This window comes from Chlamydotis macqueenii, chromosome 13 (assembly GCF_036417535.1).
Source record: "Chlamydotis macqueenii isolate bChlMac1 chromosome 13, bChlMac1.mat, whole genome shotgun sequence".
NCBI lineage: Eukaryota > Metazoa > Chordata > Aves > Otidiformes > Otididae > Chlamydotis > Chlamydotis macqueenii.
Genome location: NC_141568.1, coordinates 8172636 through 8194592, shown reverse-complemented (window position 1 = coordinate 8194592; position 21957 = coordinate 8172636). Strand labels below are relative to the sequence as shown.

The window sequence follows — 21957 nt, the reverse complement described above, 5'->3', positions numbered from 1 at the left end:
TTCTCTGCAAGTGAAAGAGAGACACTGAGAATCCTGTAGTGCAGGTGTGCATAAGTGAGTTTACTTAGGTTCTGGTATTGGTCTGGTTTGGGGATCATAGATTTCCCAGTGGACTTACCAGTCCTGTTCCTCTGCTGGGCTGTGCGCTGCTGCAGCTAGCTGGTGACTAAAATGAGAATGTACTGCTAGAGCCTTGTGCACTTACTGGAAGTAATTTTTTTATTCTTGTGGAGGAAAGAAGAGTAAGTCTGTATACAAGAACAATTTTTTGTTTTACTTTTATTATTTGACATGCTAAGTGTTTATAGTTGACTACATAAAAAGTAGGGGCTAGCAAGAAGTCCGGGAGCTTCTTCAGACCCTGAGACAAACTGCAAGTAAAATGTTTTCCTTTGTGTGTGCACTCATTTATCTGGTGCTTCTCTCAATTTCAAGCAATGAAGGAATTCACGGAATCACTTAATTACTTTTTTTTTTAACCCATTTAATATGTACTAGTATTATGTACTACAAATTTAAAACTTAACGTGGCTTGTTTATGATGTAAAAGTAAATAAGATCTTTCAGGATGCTTTCCTAAGCTCTTTAGTCACTGATTTGACCTTTTTGTTTTGTTTTGTTTTCTTCCCCCACCAGGAATCTTTAATGACTGAAAAACTCAGTGGATCATGTTTTTGTAATCGAAGATATTTTTACATTGACTGTGCTGTAAACACATGGAGGAGCTGTAAGTAAATGTTCTGTACTGCATGATGAATTGGATTTCTACAGTCTGGAGGAAAGCAAAATAATAATTTCATTTCTGTGGTGATTTGCGTAGCTTGTGGTACAATGCCAGAAAGACTAACGGAAATGCTTATGGATACATGGACTCCATTAATAATATTATGGATTACTGTCCTTCCTTCCATTTATATGGCTCCAATGAATCAATCTCAAGTACTACCAAGTGGATCCAGTACAGGACTAAAAAGGCTAACTGAAGAACAAAGAGTTTTGAACCGTTCCAAGAGAGGCTGGGTTTGGAATCAAATGTTTGTACTAGAAGAATTTTCTGGACCTGAACCAATACTAGTTGGCCGGGTAAGGCAAGATTTGGGGTTTTTTTTGTCAGAGTATGTATATGTATAGTATGTGAAGGTTTTCAGTTATTTGGACTCTTTTTAAGAAATTCAAATTTTGAGGTGCTTGCTTATTCTGAAATTCCTCTCTAATATGCTTACATTTGTGCTTTAAATGTACCTCATTTTAAGAATGTGGTTTCCTGGTTAGCTAATCTGCTACTTACAGCAAAATTATACATATTCCATTTGACAAAAATACACAAGCATGTACATATCCTTTCTTTAGTATCATTAGTCATCACTCTTGACCTCTGTCAGCTGGAGATTTTCACCAAAGCAGCTTTTTGTAATATGTTCCTATTAATTCAGAATATGTTCCTATTCATTCAAAAAGGTTGTTACATCTATAGGTCATGTTCTATCTCCAGCCTGATTACACAGGAGTCGTTTATGCTCTGAGAATTTTTAAAAACAAAACCAGAAATGGAAATGTGGTATATACTGCAAATTACAAGGTCCTAATTTATAGGAAAAGCCTGATATGCACACATGTGAAATAACATTATTGCCACAGATTTTATCATTTACTTTCAAAGTTAGGAAGATAACACAAGGAAAATTATCGTGGTTTTCTATGTTCTAGCTTGCCTGTTGGCTTAAACCTTTAATTGTTGCCATGCTTTAGCTTATTCTGTAGCTCAGTGTATTACTCCTAGTCAGTGAATCAGCCTTGCACTTTCTCTAAAAAGAGATCATGGGCAGTCTGCATTCATCAGGAACGAATTATCTTTAGAATTATTATTAGAAAATAATTATCTGTTCTTAAATGTATATTTGGCCTATTGTGAGCAGTTATAAGTACCTTGATTGTTTATCACTAAAGTTCAGTTCCCTTTGAATAACCAGGTACATTATTGTCATATTGCCTGCCTACTGAAATTGAGTAAAAAAATCTAGAGAACAGAAATTATGGATATCAATTAATTTAATGATAATTTTGGTAATTCTCTGGGTAAATGAATAGCACACAGTATAATATAGAGACTGTCAATAGCTATATCTATTGTGGATGAGAACACAGATCAAATGCATTCCTAGGTTTTTCCCTAGTGTAGCCACTTCCCAGTTGAAATTTAGGGTCAGAAGGTGTTCTGACCTTTATATCCAGTGGCTTTTGAGCACTGTGTTAATTTACATTTTTATCAGGTGTTATATGTATGTTCTCATTTGTTTTTCTGTGATTAGTAATGTACCTCAATTTCAGAGAGACAACAATATGCTTATTTCAGATCTTAAAATATTTTATGCAACCTGTTATTTTTAGAATATTTTGATCAAGCTTTTAAAATTATTTTGAGTTGCGTTTGAATAGCTGGGGAGAATCCTGAGTTTGTGCTTTGTGGTACTTTTATAGAAAGGGTGTATCCAAGTCTTAATATTTCTACAATATTAGGGATTTTTTTTGTGGGTATAATATCCTGAATTGTTCAAGTCATTAGTGAATAGAAATGGGTGGGTTAAACTAAGCCAAACCAATAAACACACCATTCCATCTTCTGCTGGCATGTTGAGTAGAATCAGCTACTCTAAAATGCTGTGACAATCTATTTCTTGCAACTGCTGCGTAATTAAAACACTGCATGACGTAGATGGAAACAAGCAAAAAGTGAAATTTGCTCCCATAGGGAGAAATTCTTGGCTTATTCATGCAAATGGCTTAAAATAGTCTTGTTTTTCTTGTCTGTATTTTTTCACTCTTTCCAGAAAAAATCATCTGTATTTCTGACTTGTTTTTCTTTCCTGAGGTTTATGAGTACTTTCAGACTTTGCTGTAGTCAGTAGGAACAGAGGTACTCCCCATCTTTCAGAGCTGCTCTTAATTCTTGCTGACTATAAAGCAGCAACTCCCTCAGTTACAGTTCTTGGCAGTCCTTCTTCCCAAAACTTAAAGGTATAGAGAATGTCACAAGCTAAATGCTCTCCTTCTCCATGAAGTTGGGCTGTGGTTTGTCCTCAGTCACCCTCATTGGTTTGTTATCCATTTCAATTTAAAAATAACCTCCTTTTCAGAACTCGCAGTAGATTTGCACTTACCTAGTTCCTCTTCATCTCTTTTCTACTTATATTCTTTCTCCAACCTTTCGGTTTTGCTCCTTGCCAAAGGATTTCCATGCTTGGGATATCTTCTTCATCCTGTGACTTTATCAACTATTTGTCTGCTGTATGACTTACCCTGATTTTCTTTTTTCTTTTTTTTTTTTTTTTTGCCAGACTTTGAATGACGAGTACTTTGTAAGATATTCTATAGTGACTAAATGTAGAGAGGCTTAATATTGTGGAGAGAATGATGCCAAACACATATGCCACCTATTTCTTGCCTTTTCTGGACATAGATATGCTTTTGTGCCATTACAGAGGCAGCATTGCTTGTATGTGCTTTTTATATGTTCAAAGTACTAGTATAATCTCCCATTAAATTTATTATTTGACACTTAATTGCTTCAAAGAGAACAATCTCGAAGCAGATCTAATTATGTAGGGTTTTGGTTGCAGTTTTTTGTCTCTTTCTGCACTATTGTAAGGGTGTACCTGGTGCTTTTCACAGTCATATATGATTTGTACAAACACGTAACTAGATGCTCTAAAAAAGTACATACAAAACCAAGTTTTTGCACAAACAGAAGTAATACACACACAAGCCAAATTTGATGCATGTTCTCAAGTATACCTGTAAAGCCCACTGAAAATTCAGCTCTTAAAAACTGCTCAGAGTAATACTAATACTTAAATAATGTTTTTCACATCAGTGGGTGGAAAGGCACTGAGTAGCACCATTTGATTCTATATGGAACAGAAACATATATCAGCAAAATAAAACTGAAAATTTAAATTAGTTATAATGAATATAAACAGACTACAAATCCCTTTCTAAATAAAAGCCTGACTATAGGGTCTATGTGTTCAGTCTGTTAGTTAAAAATATCTCACACCAAAGTTTCTGTAGTACAGATAAAGTTTAGCAAGAGAGGATTTACAGAGACAGGTAATATCCTTTATTAAGATGCTCAGTTTTTCCAGGAGAAACAGCTTCTAGGTATAAAGACCCTTCTTCAGAACTTTAAGTGTTGCAGTACAACTGCAAACTCTTCAGTGGTATGTACTGATTACTGTTCTGCATGTCTATGTACTAATAAATGCTTTCCCAATGTATTTACTCTAATACGTGAAAGAATCTGGGGTGAGACTCATAGGAGGATTTAATGTGACTTCTTCCTTAAAGTGCAGTGGCTTTCTTCATTGACTCAAAGGCCAGGAGAAAATCTTTTCCTTGCATTCTTGAAATTCTTACAGTGAGTTTGAACAATATGCACTTCTAATGTCAGTTTTCATCGGTATATGCAGTAGGATCAAGCTCAAACTTAAGCATCTCTACTTGAGTTCACGCATCTGTAAAGTGTACAAATACTTATCTCAGGGGGGTTTCTGAGTTCGTGAGATTTCCTATAAAATACTACAAATGTGCTGGTGGGTTTTTTTTGTCTGTATTAATACTGCTTTTTTTTTTTTTTCAAACACATGATATTTTTTCATGTTTGTGTGGCGCACTTTAAATGAGTTTGGTTTTGTTCACAGCAATACAATACAGATACATAGATTTAGACAGATACCCTTTCATACTTCATCCCTTTTTTTTTGTCCCCCCTCTTCATCCATAGATACTCCCCAAATCCGCTGCGTCTACCTTAGCAGACTCCATGCACGGCCTATTGCTGTCAGCAGTTTGCTGGCCTCCCAGTGGCTGCCAGCCTCATTCAAGTGTAGAGCGATACGTCTTGTGGCACCTCACACTGTCCCTAAGGACTTGATTAGTTAGATAGAACTTTTATTTGATACAGAGTGCTGCATTTTCTCAGTCTCCTCTCCATGCATTTACAGCACCGTGGCAGTTGTGCTGTGAAATCTGGGGTGTTGCCAATGCCCCTGTTCTTTCACAGGAGACAGCTGCCGAATTCACGGCAAAATAGATAATATCGTTAAAAAGCATTAGGAAACTTGAGTATGTAATTGGAGCTCCTGTTTTACGGAACATGTATTGTATGTGATGTTTTAAATGGGATAGGGCCTGGTTTAGTAGACTTTTTAAAGCTAAAATCTGGGATACTTAATGTATTAACAGTGTTGTTTGTAAGTACAATGCAGGGAGAGAAAAAAAGAGAGAATGAAGGTGACAAAAGTTGTGGGTTTTGTTTGGTGGTTTGTTTTTTTTTTTTTTTAATTGCTTTGTGTTCCCTGACTTACCACTAAATGAACTGGTAGTTAGGTGCAGACAAAACCCACTGTCAGTCAGTCAGATCAGAGCTCATTCCGTGGTATTCCTTCTCTCGCAGTGCTCCTCGGTTTCTCTCAGAACCTTTCCCAGACTTTTTTGAATTTACCTATTTCCAGTCCCAAAGTAATAGTATATTTTGCACACAGCCTCTGTGGTGAGAGATTTGTGAAATGAGCTGTCCCGTGCACACTCTGTGGCAGGCGGTGCGTGGAAGAGCTGTGCTGGCTCCTGAGAAGCTCCTCTGCAAAACCTGGGCAGGGGAGGGAACCAGGCTGAATTACTGACGCTCTGAAAGAATGTGTCCAGGACATCTCTGTAGTGCAGTGGAGACTCTAGTAGATATTTTTAATCAGTGACTGTCAAGTTTTTCTTCCTTACTTCTGAGTTACATGTCTTTTCACACTGTTAAATGCACATTTTTTTTGTATAGCTTGTAGGATGAGGGAGCTAGGCAACTTCTGCTTTTTGAAGCAATGGAGATTTATAGATTTATTTTCCCTTGATGTATGGGGCTTAGGTTCAGGACTTTAGAGGAGAAGTAATTTTCCTGTAGGAGGAGCAGTAGAGAGGCATCATGTTTTCACAGTTAAGTACTTCAGGCTGCGCTGCTGTAAAAACCGAACCTGCAAAAGCAGCAAGCACTTATAAATAGCTCCAAGCTGTATGTTCTACATTATACATGCTTTATGCAGTCTTTGATTTCATTGCTAACATGTATTTTATCTCTTAACAAGGAAATGGTAAAATCTTACTTGTTTAAAATTAGAAATAGTTCTGTTGAAGTACAAGTGATACATATATGCAAAGTAAACAAGGTTTTAATTAAACAAGTTCTTTCCATATATTTACCTCCTTATTCCTGCATTGAGTTGTGATTATAATGGCTGCCTGAAAATACTGCTGTACTCAAGTGACACAAACCAGAAATGTATATAACTAAGGCTCTCTTTACTTTAGGGATGAATTACATGCTGTTTCCCTGAATGGAAGAAATCATTATGAAGTATAGGTGTAGTGTAGCCCTAGCACAGGTTTCCTAGGTTATGACATGATCCTACATTATTGCATTGTTCAAGTTTTCACAGTTAGAACAACAGAAATCAGAACACCATGTTATATAGATTCTTCTCTTTTCCTTTTAATGTACACTTGGATGTTTTGCTATCTATGATTTAAATGCATGCCATAAAATATTAAATATCTGAGATGTGGCAAAGTCAACCTTGCTTTCTGAGCCCTAGACTTTCGTTGTTTTGCAACCATAATTATATATTTATTTTCCTACTTATGTTTAATAAACTCACAGAAGCTGAAATGTGTCGTTTATTTTGCTACTGTAGTCTTTATGGAAAAATACTAATTTCTCCTGCCTTTTATGCTCTTCTGAAGGAGAAGAGATGACTGTATACTTCATAGAATGCTCCAGTTTACGTGGTCTAAATCAGCTTAGTAAGCAGGAGTATAAGTAGCTCTGAGAAAAACTCCTTTTAATTAAATATTGCTGCAAAGACAATAAATATAGTATACAGCATTTTATAGAAATCTGATAAAAGCAGTGGTTTTTAAACCATTCTTGAGTTCGCACAAACTTCATTTGTTTCTTTTTAACTAAGTACAAGGTCCAAGAAATTTATTTTTGGAATGCATAAATTTAAACAAGAGCAGTTTGACTGAAGCGAGCCAACCGTGTCTACGTTTTCTAATACAGTGTAAAAATCACTTTACTTGATTTCTCTTACAGTTAACAAACAAGACATATCTTCAGACTCTAAAATCTCATTTCTGTATATTTCTGGGAGTATCACTGAGTAATGTTGAACACTTTCATGCTGCCTCGTCTCCAGTCGGGGGGTGTGATATGAACACAATTCAAGTAGCATCACAGCTTAAACCACATCTGTGTCAGCTAATAGAGCTGGGCTGGTAATAACTTCAAAGAGGCATTTCATCAGATGCCTCCTCTACTGCTGCCTCACACTATTGAAGCAATTGAGTAAAAAAGTGGCACATACCAGTATGGGCCACTAGTGTGGAAAGCAGTTAAAGGAATGCATTGTAATGTCAGGTTACTTACGAATCCTGCATAGCAAAGGGTCAGCCTGCAAAACACCAGGCACCTTCTGATGAGCCGTCTGTATTTTCTTCGCTAAAGTGTGGAAGTGATTTATATCTTAAATTTTAGACTTAATAGACAGTAACTGTAGAATAACTTTTGAAAGTTGAGTTGGATTTCTTGTTTGGCTTTTAGTTTTTGGTGGGTTTTGTTTTGTTGTTTTTTTTTTTTTTTTAAAAAAAAAAAGAATGGTATATATAGTGGACATGATTACACTCTGTGTACTTAGGCATTTGGATCCTGATGTTACTTTAACATTATTTGCCTAAATTTCCTTGTCATATTTTTCTAAAGCCACAAAGATTTCTAATCTTCTGAAAAAAATGTAGCTAATATTGAGAAATTTTTTTTTGTTTGTGAAGAATTCGAAGCTTGTGTACTTTTGTTCAATATATTGATCTAAACACTTTATCTTTCTCTCAATGAATTGAAATGTTTTCCAAGTATGCATGCAAAATGCTGAAGTGACAGTATGAAAGATTAAGTAGAGCCTTCCACATGATATTCTACAGATATCCTATGATCATTTAGTCTTTCCAACGTTGCTCTACTAAATGGTTTTAAATTTCTACCTGTAGGGCCCACCTCTGGTGCTGTCAGGCTGTTTCAGTTCCAGTTGTCAATTTAACGACTAATTAGTGCCAATTGTGATGGTGGTTTTTGCTAAAAGTTTGTCCTTTCTGAACTTGACAAATGTATTTCACACAGGCCAGTGAAAAGCTATCAGATAATAGTGACTTCCTAAAAGTGACAAAACATATTGCCTTTCGACCAGTAAAGTGAAAGTATGTATTTATTATTTTCAGATCCTGATATGATGTTTCTCAGTTTGCCAAGGATTCATGTAATGAAAACCTTTAAAATAATTTTGCATTAAAATGAGAAAAGCTTTGGGACGAATTCCTTTAGTGTCTGCAGGCTTTCAGTAAGAGCTCTGGCGCTGAAGTGGGTGATACCTCCTGAGTTGAGCTACATTGGAGAAAGGTTGTCTTTCTAGCTGTTCGACAGCTCTGTATTTTTAGGGTGTAATAAATACACATTCACAGTAATCACAAGAAAAAAACAGTTTGTGTGTAAAAATAATGGAGAGAGTTTGCATAAATTTTGTTTCTTGAAAGTTCTGTTTTTAAAGTAGAGTTTTTTTCCTGTTCTAGTAAAGGGAAAGAAGAAAAAGCCAGGCATAACGTGTTGTGCAACAGACTAAGGACTTCACAGCTGAGGGTCTTTTCTTTGGTTTTTGGGTTTTTTTTGGACAAAGCCGAGGATGTTGATGCTGTGCAATTTAATCTGGATGTGAAGGAATCTGCTTCATTACAGAAATAATTTTCTGCACTAAGTATTTAGTGCAGTGTTTAAAGGTAACTATTATTTGAAAGCAATGTGTGGGGTATGAGACACTGAAAATAAATGTAGATAACTTTCCTAAAGGTATTTGAGCAAATATTTATGTATCTGAGTAGCCTCTTGGTGATCCCTGAGGAATACCTGTAGTGGTACAGAGTAATATATAACTTTCCTTTTTCCTGAGGAGTCTCTATTAGTGTAAAGATTCCCCTTCCATAATTTCTTTCAAAGCCTTTATTTTACAGCAGTCATGCCAGCAGCTAAGAAAAAGTAAGTGTAGCTCTCCCTGGAGACTATCAATGCTGTTCCTGAATTAACCAGAGGAATCATTAGGAGCAATGTAAGAAATCCCTTTTCTTGTTTCAGGGTCTGAGCTCAGGAACTGTTACGCATCCAGCCCCTGGTGAATAGAAGCAAGGCTGAGGGTTTGTGTTTCAACTTGCTGTGCTGCGCGTTGCTGTTAGATCGCCACAATGAGAGGGAATGTAGTGAAATGAAAGACTGACTCAGAGAGGATCACTGGAGGCAAGGAGCTCAGTTGTAGGTAGAACCAGCAAAAGAGACTTCTTAGCAGTTCAGAGTGCCCTAGTAATCTGCTGGTTTAAACCCAGAAACCATATTATCTAATTTTCTTTTCTCTTGCTGAGAGAACTGCTTACATACAATAGGAGTATTGTTTGCAGGTGAGAAAAGGTGAATTTTAGTATATGCAGAATTGGTGGTGGGCATCCAGATGTGAAGTACATGGAGGACAGAGGAATTAAATCAAACCATAGCTCTTCTGTCACATTCTTTTCTAAAGTTATCAAGCTACAAGCATCACTAAGAGCTATGACACATTATACACCCCACCTAAGAAATCAGGATATTAAAGTGAATGGGAAAAAAAACCACCTTATTTTTTAAATTAATTTGGGATAATCTGCAGCATAACTGATGTAACATGTTCCTGTATGTTAAAGCATGATGCAAGAGGCTCAGAATCTGAGCCTAATCTATTACTCTGCTCGAATAGCTTAATGAAAACCTACCATATTTTTACAGAGTAAGTTTTCTAAATACAATTGCTGACATACTTGCTATTCCCTTTTCACTCCTTTTTTTTTTTTTTAAATTACCTCTTTTGCTGCCAACCTGTTCTGTAATTATTATGCAGTCTAAAGCATTTAATGTAGACCACTGGCACACTTTGCAATTCCTATTGTTGTCTTGTCATACAGACAAGAAAATAAAACATCCAGAGGCAAAATGTTTGTGTTCCTTCCTTCATGCAAAATCATCTGAAACAAGACTTAATGCCAACACAATATTACAAATTTATTAGTTTATTTTTGCTAATTAATGCATCTTGATTATTTTGTTGGATACCCTACGTGCTTGTTAGAATATTTTATTATCTGAGAGCAGATGCTGATCTAAATATATAAAGATTTTTACTTTTTATTGAGTTTTAATATGAATAAACAGAAGTTACTTAAATAATTCACAGCATATACCAGGATTTTACTTGGCACAAAATGATTTACAGACCAAACTGAGATTTAAACCATGGGTTTTTTTAAGGGAAATCTCCATGTGGACTTGTTTCTTATGTGAATTTTTAAAACGTTGTACATACCCTCAAAGCATACATGGAGGGCATTTTTATAAACTGAACTACAGCAGATGAGGAATGGTACACAAAGTAACAGTAAATGTGAAAGCTGTTAGCTGCCATTTGTACTAAGAAGCCTTAGCTAAAATTTTTGATCTGTTTTGTTGAGTAGGAGACAATTCTTGTCTCAAAGCTCTTACTGTCTAAGTAGGATATGCAGACTGTAACTGAGGAAGAAAATAGAAATCCAGAAAGACGGTGTGGGCAAAGAAGTCATTTTCAATGTCCACGATTATGTGTCAAGTCTATGGCATTGCCAGGGACAAACTTTCTGATTCTCTGTTAACTTCTGTAATGGCATCAGAAGGTGTAAAGACTGAATATTATTGGGAAGTCTAAGAAATCATGTGATTACTTTTTAAGTGTGTGGGAAAGATGGGGAAAGGCTGTTTAGTAGGGCCTGTTGCAATAGGACGAGGGGTAATGGTTTTAAAATAGAGGGGGGTAGATTTAGATTGGAAATTAGGAAAAAATTTTTTACGATGTGAGTTATAGAACACTGGAACAGGTTGCCCAGAAAGGTGGTGGCGGCCCCATCCCTGGAAACGTTCAAGGCCAGGCTGGATGAGGCTCTGAGCAACCTGATCTGGTTGGAGATGTCCCTGCTCCTTGCAGGGGGTTGGACTAGATGACCTTTGAAGGTCCCTTCCAACCCTAACCATTCTATGATTCTATGATTCTGTAAGAGATGTGTCCTATGCAATTTATTAATAACTCAAATGTGGTCTAATAACAAATATATGTACACGTAAATATGTTGAACATGAGGTTTACTAACATGGTGGAGTTATCATACCTCAAAAATAAAAAAAAAAGAAAATTACAAACACTCTCAATTGTTAGACAGAACTAGGTTTCTCATTCTGCATAGAAGGCAACTGCACTGATCATCCCATTAGGTCGTCATTTTGTAATTGAAATTCTGTCACTCCAGAAAACCACCTGCTAATTACTGCAAGTTACTGGTAAGCGAAGGAATGGTAGGACTTGAGCAGTATATATGCATAAATAAATATTTGAATTTTTAAGGGAACTTCTTGTGAGTAAATATTTCTATCTAAATCCAAATGCATTCTGCACAAATACTGTGATAGACAATTCTCTATAGGACAAAGTCTGATGGACAGTAAAGCAAGATTTTCTCTACTAGTCAGGCTGGAGGCCCACGCTGAGACATTAGGTTCACTGCACTGCTTTGAATGTGTTATGAAATGTGTGTGTTTCATGCTTGTAAAGTGAAAAAAGACCATCGTGTGACTGAGTGTTTATTCCAATTGACATCTCCTATGCAGGATCAGGAATACATTTGTAAACTCTGCAAATTGCAGAAAGGCTGGAAAACATAAGAGGGACTTTGCCCACTCTAAAACAGGCCAGTGTGGCTCTGTGTTGTCTAAAGTCTCAGTGCCAAGGGTGCTTGCTTTTGTGAGAGGAAGGCTCTGGTGTCGCTTTAGGAAGGCAGGTTGTCAGCCTGGAAGAGTACAAATACTGGCTCATCTGATAGTCCACTTTGTACTTAGCTCTGAGAACCCTAGCAGCACAGGAGGATCCAGGCTGGGGCAGGACAGAGTAACTGACCTCAGGAGTCTCTTTTCTTGGTGACCTTCCTGCTGTAATAACCATGGTACAGTCTTAAGGCACTCGTGTGTTTCATTGTCCCCATGAGACACTATCAAAAGAAATCTCTCAGGATCATTTGAGAATTCTCAGGGAGACCAATAATCCAGTAATAGTTAATCCTTAATTTATTATTTTCTCAGCCACTTAATTTGTAAGTCGCTTGTCCTTATTATGCCCTGTGGTATGTTCTGTTACAGAGCCTGAGCTTCTGCTTTGTGAAGCTGTAGGTTTTGCAGTACTGCTTTTAATTGATAAAAATAGTTCTGAGGAGTCCAGCCTTGCAAATACTTCGTGTTGCTGCAGATATGATAGGTCAAATTCATTCCAAATTTGGTTAGTAAAGTCAGTAGCTATTAAGTCTTAACGTACTTAATGTAAAGCCTTATGTACAGTTTATGCAGCGTCTAGTGGAGGCAGAGAGATGAAAGAAAAAGCAATGACCACACTGAGATGAAAACTGGTGTGCATGTGTTGTACGTATGCATAGGTTGGTACGTCTATCTAGGAGAATATTAAAAGGATTCCTGTTAAGAAGAGGGGAGCACAATACTTGGTAGGCAGTGTGTTTCATGGCCTTTTCTGTGGTGACTATACCTTCACACTTGATGCCACAGTGCTGTGAACCAAAATAGGGGAAAAAAAAAAAAAAAAAAGTGCACCAAAGGTAATTTTGTGTGGCGTATCAGGTTCGGCTCTGCACCAGGAAAAGAGCTGCAGCTACTCAAAATCCTTTTTTTATGATCTTCCCTATTGATCACACTTGTATTGAAATACTGTATGAGAAGCTCAAATATTCTTTGCTAGGGCTTCTCAGAAATAATTGAGTTATCATTTATTTTACAGCAGAATCAAACAGTGATACTGAGACATACTTTAATTTCTAAAAGTGAGAGTCTTTTGTCATTCTGTACCTTACCAACCTAACATCAGTCTGGAATCTTTTGGAAGTGTAGCTTGCTCATTAGCAGTCTGTGAAATGAAATAATTAAAAAGAAGAAACATTTATCCTATGTATTTCTAAATCTCTATTATTTTCAATTGACTCAAGATGAAATATTTCTTACTAAGCTTGTCTTGAGAGGCATAGAGTGTTTTGGGTGTTAAAAGCTAATACAGTTTCATTTATAGGAATTAATGATGGGCCATGTAAGTAGGAAAGGTATTCTTGTATAAAATGTATCACAGCAAAACTGTGGAAAGGTTTGTCCTTGGTACTGTTCTGGCCTTTTATTACAAAGAGTAGGAAGAACAATCAATAACCACTTATTAATGTTTTTCTCTCTCCTTTTTGTAGCTTTAGGTACATTAGGCTCTCAGTAATTATCTCATTCATAATCCTCTATCACAAGTAATATTTTCTGCATCTTGTGAAGCATAATTGGAAAATATTTTCTTTGGATATACACTATTTCTATTCCCTCTTTAATATAACTTTACCCAAGAGTATCTTGCCTAGGAAAAATGAGCAAGCATAATTTTATACAGGTAATCAAATCTCTCAAATGTTGGCACATTTTCTTTTATCTCCATGGGACCAAAAGCTAACCTTCAAATAGACCTAGGCATTAGGAGAGAGAATTTCAGCACACAATTAGAACTCAAATAAGCTTGTACAAGGCAACTTGAACAGCAGTGCTATTTTGAGTTATTAATACTGTATTTCTACTACAAGGTATTCCATTTGATTAATAGAGAACCGCAGGGGAATATATATATATTACTCTAAGTGTATGCGTACGTGTCTTGGTGTGTATATATGGATATGTCTAATATATTATTTAAACACTGGCTTATAGTAGGAGTTTACTACCTTTCTAAATAATTCAATTTTTTTTCCTCCTTAGGACTCAAAACTACTTCTTGATACAGGTTTTATCTTATTAGGTTGAACAAAATAAATGTATGGAGGAAAAAAAGAAAGAAATCAGTATGTCTTTAGAATCATCTTGTTGCAATAAGCTGTAGAACAGTAAATTTATTCTAAACCTTCTGACATAAATCATGTTGAAGTGGGAGACAATGAAAGCCATACAGAATTGCAGATAGAAAGCTAAGGACTGTTTTCAGGCAGAGCAGACACTTTCAAGGCTACTATATGGTAGACCTAAAATGAAACCTTTCAGTCTGTGTTTTTGTTGTCAAATTGAACATTCCCGTTTCTATTTTCACTCATTTTGGTATCAAGGGCTCTTGTGAATACGGAACCCAGAGAAAGATGATACTAAAAGATGACGTGACTCTCCAACTGTAAACAGTTTACCAGGATTCTGGTAGCATGTAACCCAGCAAGATAGCTGCCGTTTTCACAGTGCTTATTTCAAAGGAGGCATTAGATCTCTCAATGAAGTTGGTTGGTTTTTTTTTCTGTTCTAGTTTCAAAGTTTGTCTTGACATTAGTTGCATATTTAAATGCAATAGTAGACCTGTGTTGATAATTAAGAAATTGTTGGTGTGAATATGCTCGTTCTCCAAGACCAAATTTTGGATTATTTTAAATTCTATTTTCAGTTGGTCAGATTATTCCATGGCTATCATATGTAAAGCCTGGTAATTGAGGTCTGAATTTGGTTTTTTTATGTTCTTGGGCCAAGATTTTTCTGTTTTGCATTACCATGAGAATATTCACTGAGTTCTTCCAATTATAACACTTGAGTTCTAAGATTATTTGCTTAATGAGTTATTTGTTAATCATTGTCTTAATTTACTGTGAAAACATTGTTAAAAATGAAATATTCAGTAATTGGTTTTTTTAAAAAATCTGGTACAAGTATGATTAAAAAAAAGAACAACAACAAAAGCCTTCAATGCAAAAGTTACAATTTTAACCTGAGTTAAAACAGCAATGGAGGTAAGGTAACTTGGCCAATAGTTTTGATAATCTGTGCAGTTTGTTTGCTGGTAGAACAAATTCAGATCACCTGTCTCTGCTCAGAATTTCAGCCAGGCAGAAAGTGCGGTCAGGGGAGTCAATGTGGATCTTTCCTGAGTTAGGCTCATAGCTCGGGCTGGTATTCATTCTCCAAAAGAGAGGGTGCCTTCATTCAAGGAGGGGTCCTGATAGTCAGAGGTGGGTCTGTTCTTGAAGTTCTTCCCTTTGCACAAAATATTAAACATCAATGAGCAAAATGAAGAGAGAGGATAAAGACAAATGGCATAACCTAGGGGAAGGGAGTTAAGAAGGGTGGAAGCTGCTGTTCAGTGTTCTGGTCTTGGGGGAGAGGATTTTCAAATACCTGCCGAATTATGTGAGTAAACACGTGGGATGAAGAAATTGTTGGCATGTTTCCTGTGTTCTCTGATCATTAGCTGCGTGATTCTATAAATCAGGCCTTCTGTGAGAGGGTGTGTCTATTTTTACATCCAAGTGACGTGGAAGGCTGAAATCTGTGCAAACTGACGGCTCTCAGCTTTTGCACAGCCCTGGCAGAAGGCATGTAGTTGTATCAGGGCTAGAGAGGGAATTTAGATACAGTTGCCTAAAGCTGCTGATTGATTTCGAAGTCTCTTTGTGAATCTAAGAAGCCATCTGCTAATGTCCATACGAATGCTAGGTAATTGACCTGAAATGGACCTGGTAGCTAGTTGACCTGAGAGTTGCTTAGGGAATAAATTTTTGTAGTCCTCTTATGACACCACTACTTTGTAGGTGAGATGACCTCCCACATTCCTTATTTCCTCTCAGTGTTCTTTGAACTATACTTCAGTTTATTTCGTATGTACCTGCTTTTTAATACTATTCAGTGTTTCAGTTATTCTTGTAGAAGCTTATATGTACTTTGAGCATGTCTGTAAATCAGGCCTTGCAGGTAAAGGAATACATATCTGTACATCAAGGCCAGGTTGGATGAGGCTCAAGGCCAGGCTGGATGAGGCTCTGAGCAACCTGACCTAGTCCGGGATGTCCCTGCTCCTTGCAGGGGTGTTGGACTAGATGACCTTTGAAGGTCCCTTCCAACCCTAACCATTCTATGATTCTATGATTTTGTCAAGTCTTCTGGCTGGATAATGTATTCAGTTTTAAAAATAAAATTTAAAAATAATGAAAAATTAGCCTTAGAGTACAGACACTCTAAGGGCCACAGCAGGGAAGTCAGAGGTGTGGCATGCTCACTTACGTATGTCACAACATATGCCATACCATCTTTCTAAAGAGCCTTTCCATGAACTTGTACAAGTATACTGCATTATTTGCTGATATAGAAAGGGTACTATAAATCTTATTTTATTCATTGTTCACATTGTCATCTTCAAAAGGTTCAAGAACTTAGTGGCAGTACTTCTGCTATAAGAATATGAACCTTTTTTTTCCCCTCATACTTATTTTTCTCCCTCTCTTTATTCCTTTATGTTGATATGGAAACTGAAGTTCGAGAGATGTAAAAAAAAACTTTTAAATTCTTTACTATTTACTTTCCATTTGTCCAAATATATCTATACTGACCCCATGATCAATATTATTACCAGTAGGACTGATTATTGAGTGGGAAGAAAGGATTGTAGAAATAGCAAAAAGGAAGATTTCAAAGGAATTCATTTTTATTTTTACTCAAATCTATTTTCACTAAATTGTCCAGCTGTTCATTGTTATTTAAGATATTCATCAAGCTCACAAATTTATGTGACTTCTACTGTTGACAATTTATGAAAATTAGTTTCTTTCTAAACTTAACAGAATAATATTTGGAATGAATAGAAGCTATATGCTGTTTTATTTATTTTGCTTGAAAAAGTCTATTGTTCTTGAAATGCTGTTTGAGTTCAATGAAGCATTTGCCTTACAACACACATTTTGTTACAAAGTACTTTTACATAGCCATGCAGGTCTGTAGCAAGGAACTTGCTGCTTCTCTGTTTCTCTTAGTATTCATCTTAATTCATCATATCGAGCTCATGTGGCATAAAAATGTGATGCACTCCACTGAAAACTGTGAATATATACTCAGAAATATGCAGTTGTATGTATCCTGAAATGAGAGTCACTCTTAGTATCTATGTTGGCTTTTCAAGCAGCAATAAAGGAAACTGTAATAATAACGGAACACTTGTGACTGGCGAGCACCCTCCTGCAGTTCAGAACTGGAATATGAATGGACGCCATGGGAGGCTGGCCCATTTCTGATGAAAACAGTTTTTAACAGCGTGAATTTATGAATCTGCTCAGTGCAAATGAGAGTTTATTACGCTGAGAGTCTAAAAACAATTCTTCATTTATTAAATTAATACAAAAATTGTATTCAGATACTGCTGGAGAGTTTTGTTAGACCTTCCTAAATGTCAGAGCTGAGGCTGAAGCCATTGACTTGAGGTTATGGGAGGTAATAGCGAAAACAGGACAAGCTGCCAAAAACTTCCCATTCTTTGCTTGATTGAAATGAATGTGTATTTCAGAACAGCACCTGTCACAGTTTCCCAATCTGTGCACTACAGAAAATGATACTTACCCATTTTGAAAATACTGGGATTGCTTAATAAAAGCTTTTCATAATTATTTTGCCCTAGAAAAAAAAAAGCTTTTGCCTTTTTAAGACCATTCCTTCACAACATGGGTCAGCTACATCTAATTGCTGCAAGATTGGAAGCAATGGTATCTAGTGTAGTAGAATCTGAAGTAACTTCAAATCTACACTGATATGGTATAAGTCATAACATGAAATTCAGGCAAATTTGATACCTAGTCACACATAATTCTGAGGCTTATTGCCAGGTTTTAATATCTAGTCTGCCAGCTGTACTGTGCACTGCCCAGCTCATTCAAACCATATGCCTTGAGCAAACAATCAACAAAGTGTGTTAAAAGCTCTGAAAAGTACCGCATTAGCCGTAAGTCAGCCCAGCTGCATGCACTGCCCTATTAATTTGGATAAAAGCTTTCCCCTTCAGAACTGATTTTTCGACTTCTTTGTTCAAAAAATATGGCTTAAATATAATCTGTGCATCTGCAGTTAGGTTTATAGCAACAATTTCATACTATCTCCAAAATATTATTGAAATTCTGTTTAGGCTTTAAAAGTTTCCGTAGAGACATGAGAGTCTGTTATAAGTTTTTCTGCCGCCTGAAAAGAAACAGTCATTCATGGAGCACCCTAAAGCCTTTGTAGCCCATATACCCCATACACTTGAAAGAGTCTTGGTCAGACTAGAGTGTTCAGTCTTGTGCCATAAACAAAATGAAAAAAAGTATGCATTGTTTTTCCTGCTTTGGTTGGATTTGACTGATACTCACCCTAGTTGAGTCACTATCCTGCAGCTATTTGGAAAAGCAAGTCAAGAATTCACTGGCGATAGCAAACATGTAAACTGTATATGTGTATGGCTTCTTACTTCTGTGAAGTGCTGCTTCATCTCTGTGCTTCTATACATTTTTTATGTGTCTTGATTAAAATGGATTTGTTGGTATTTACATTTATGTAGCTATGGATTGTTATTATCTGAATATAAAGGGTGAATATGAAATAAGGAGATAGCCTTGCCATTGTGACTTGTAGAAAATCATATGTTCTCAGCTATAATCTTATTTCAGAATCCAGTATAGTATTATTTTAGATTCAATTTTGTAAGACTTAAAAAGAAAGAACAATGCATATTAATAAAAATTTTAGCAGTATCTCTGAGCTAGAATAAAATATTTTGCTGCAAGCAGTCTTAGCTAAATAAAAAAGGATAGCAAGTATATTGAATGAAACATTTTCATTACTGCTTCCTACCTACATAGTCCTCTGTTTTCATCCTCTGAAATATGTTATCAAGAGAAACCAGTGTTGCAACTGATGACCCAGAACCGAAGAGCAGCCTGCTGGCGCGGTTTGCCTGTTCTTCATAGTGCTTATGGCTAGGCCAAAGTGAGGCATAATTAGGCAAGTAAATTCAATCTACTTTCTATCAGTCAAACTAATATTGTACCATTATTAATATCACTCTACAATGTTAGAAAAAATCTGTAAATATTAGGGTAGTAGAAAACCTGACAGACACTTATTTATTTGTTGACTCATGCAAATTCTCACAGCAAATACAAACAAATTACAAAAACACAGTTCCCCTCAGCACTGCTCAGAGTGTATGCAACAAATGTAACATGCCATTGTTTATCCTTTGTTGCTGTTCATCTCGTCACATCACAGACCTGTAATGACTTTTATTATATAGTTTGTTGACTCAGCTTCCAGTTTCCTCTTATCTTCTTTTCCAGGTCATTGGGATATGTCTTGAGGTAGTGCAAGATATCTCACTGTTCTACATAGCTAAAAAGTACCGAAGTTCCTTCTCATTCATGCAGCAGTCTCAGGTAGTTGTTGTCCTCCAGATCCCGGTCCCCAGTACTAACAGTGTCAAACATCGTTTAAGACAATGGCACAGTCTCAGAGCTTTACACTTTCTACTTGTGGTAGACATGGTTGAAAGCCGAAAGGCATTTTGCCAGGTCTCGACTGTGGCTATGAAGTCTTAAGACTTGAGGTCTGCACAGACGTAATAACGGATATAAATACATGTTTATACAGTTCACTTGAACGTTGGGAATGTTGCTACCTGCAGAAGTATTCCTCCAGTGTTAAATTGATACTATGCTGGATGAGAGCCAACAGGCTCTAAACTTGCTTTTAAAAACCTGAATCTGGGAAGCTTTTCAGAGAATACATCTGTATTTCTAATTTGCACCTTGAAGGATGAAATTGACTGGAGAGTTGGTGAGAATGAATAAATTGATTCACAGTGGGCTGACAACTCCCTGTGTATCACTTTCTGTGAAACATCTGTGGGTGATGCCACTGCAAAATTTGACTGCTGGCTTACAAGCTGGTCTACTACCAATGCATGATTAAAAATCTGTTACTCAGATATATGCAACTGAATTTGTGGCACTGTTTTCCAGATCACTTTGTGTAACTTTAAATGGGTAATAAGGGGACTGGAGCAGAGCAAGGAAAGACCTGTTTCTTCAAGAAATATCATCTCTGCTCTGCTGACTCTCATAGATGTGCAAGTGGAATAATGCAGCAGAAAATGAAGCCCAGAACTGAAAGTAATAATTTATTAAGAAAATACTTTTTTTTTTTAAAAAAAAAAAAAAAGTAATTTTCTTCTGAATTTATTTTTTTTTTACAACTTTAGAGAGAAAATAATGAAGATGACTAAGTTTTGGCAAATATTAGAGTGAAATTTCTAGCAGCCAAATCATTAGATGCATTCATTTGTAAATATCAGTGATGGAGATGACAAATTATATAGATCATAATTCTTCTCTTCTTGTCATGAGGAATAGTAATTTATTATTTGAGTAATCACACAACACAGCACAGAATTTAGATTCCCCAAGAAAAAGGTTTATGAATGTGCTAACATTTTGTCATTGTACAATTATGAACTCAGAAGAAATCATCAATTTCTAAAATGCAATGCATGAACACTGGATACAGCTGTGGTATAAAATAGACAGGTAGTCTTGTGAATCAAATGCTCTTGTCCGTCATATATTAACCAAAGATTTTCCTAATTTGTTTCTATTATAGGCAAAGTGTACTTGCATTCATGCCACTTTAGTCGATGATGAAGGTGCAGAATGTACTCAGAAAACATCCTGATGTTGAGCACACTTAATAAGTAGAGCTGTGCTATTTGGCTTTCTTTCATTCCGAGAATTGTCCAATTTCACACCAAGATGAAATGAGACAAGAGACTCAGGTCCTGGCAGTCTACGCTTGGTGCTGAAGATGAATGAATTAAATCTATGAAATTCTTAGCCACTATCATTTTACAAAAGAAAACATAAAGTTACGTAATTATACAATATTTAGCCCTTGTAGAGTCTGCCTAAGGCTTTTTTTTCCCCTAACAGACATTATTGTAGCTTTACTGTAAGGAACAATTTGCTGTATCGCAGCTGGCCATCAGTGAGGTATTGTAGGCTTAATTCAATAGATGGCCTTTAGTTGAGGCATCGTTTGAGTCATTCTTAGCTGAACAGTGCCAGGACACATACTTGCTTACTAAAACAATGAGAAGCATTTTTTGTGTATGTCTGTTTGTGTGTGAGCGCATGCTATAAGTTTATTTTTTTTCAGGCTAAAGGGAAGGACTGTTAGCCACAAACTCTAGAGCCTCTGATTTTATAATTAGAAATCAATTGGGCAAAGCTTAATTTTGCATATGTGACCTCTTCCCGTGACTATATCCCAGAATGGTTTTCTCCTGAAACGATTTGCTTAACAATTTTCCGTTAATAGCTAATCTATTTGGAAAATCAGTTTGAAATACTAAATTACCTGTGTGCTTTTGGTAGCCACATAAAAAAAAAAGTTTTACGAACATAACAAACATGGAATTACCTGAATGTTTGGGGTGGGGTTTGTTTTGGTTTTTTGGGGGGTGTGTTTGTTTGGTTTTTGGGGGGGTTTTGGGTTTTTTTTTGTGTTGGTTTTTTTTTGTTTTTGTAATTTACATTTTAATCTTATTGTTTATTTATTTTAATTAAAAGCTGTCACTGAACTTGTTGGCACTGCAGAGTTGCGTTGACTTTGTTAAGGGCGCAGCAGGGTCAATTACATATGGAGTTTATATCGTTCATTTGTGTCCACAAGGAGAGTAAAATGCAGCTGGACTATGTTAGGCCCGACAGATTGCTAAAAGACATTTACTCAGCTGATTTGGCCACCGTGGGCCAATATGGTGGTGTGGATTCATTTCTGCCCTGATTGCCCTGCTATTTGGGAATCCTCAGGTGGCACAGAGGTAGTATTTCCTGTTCCACTTATTTTCTGGTATTGTGCACAGAGAGGTTTTTAGCTCTCTCAAAAGAAGATATCTGACCAGTATATTTAATTCCAGTGACCTTCAA

General features: G+C 36.4%; 1 protein-coding gene across 1 annotated transcript in view; it reads left to right on the top strand.

The window, feature by feature from the left end:
* Window positions 1-820: 820 nt before the first annotated feature.
* The window catches only part of CDH8 (cadherin 8), a 136785-nt gene continuing 115648 nt past the window's right edge, over window positions 821-21957 (top strand). The window contains exon 1 of the mRNA XM_086757750.1: window positions 821-1083. Within this exon, the coding sequence (XP_086613876.1) occupies window positions 832-1083 (252 nt within the window). The 5' untranslated portion in view covers window positions 821-831. The remainder of the gene's footprint in view (window positions 1084-21957) is intronic.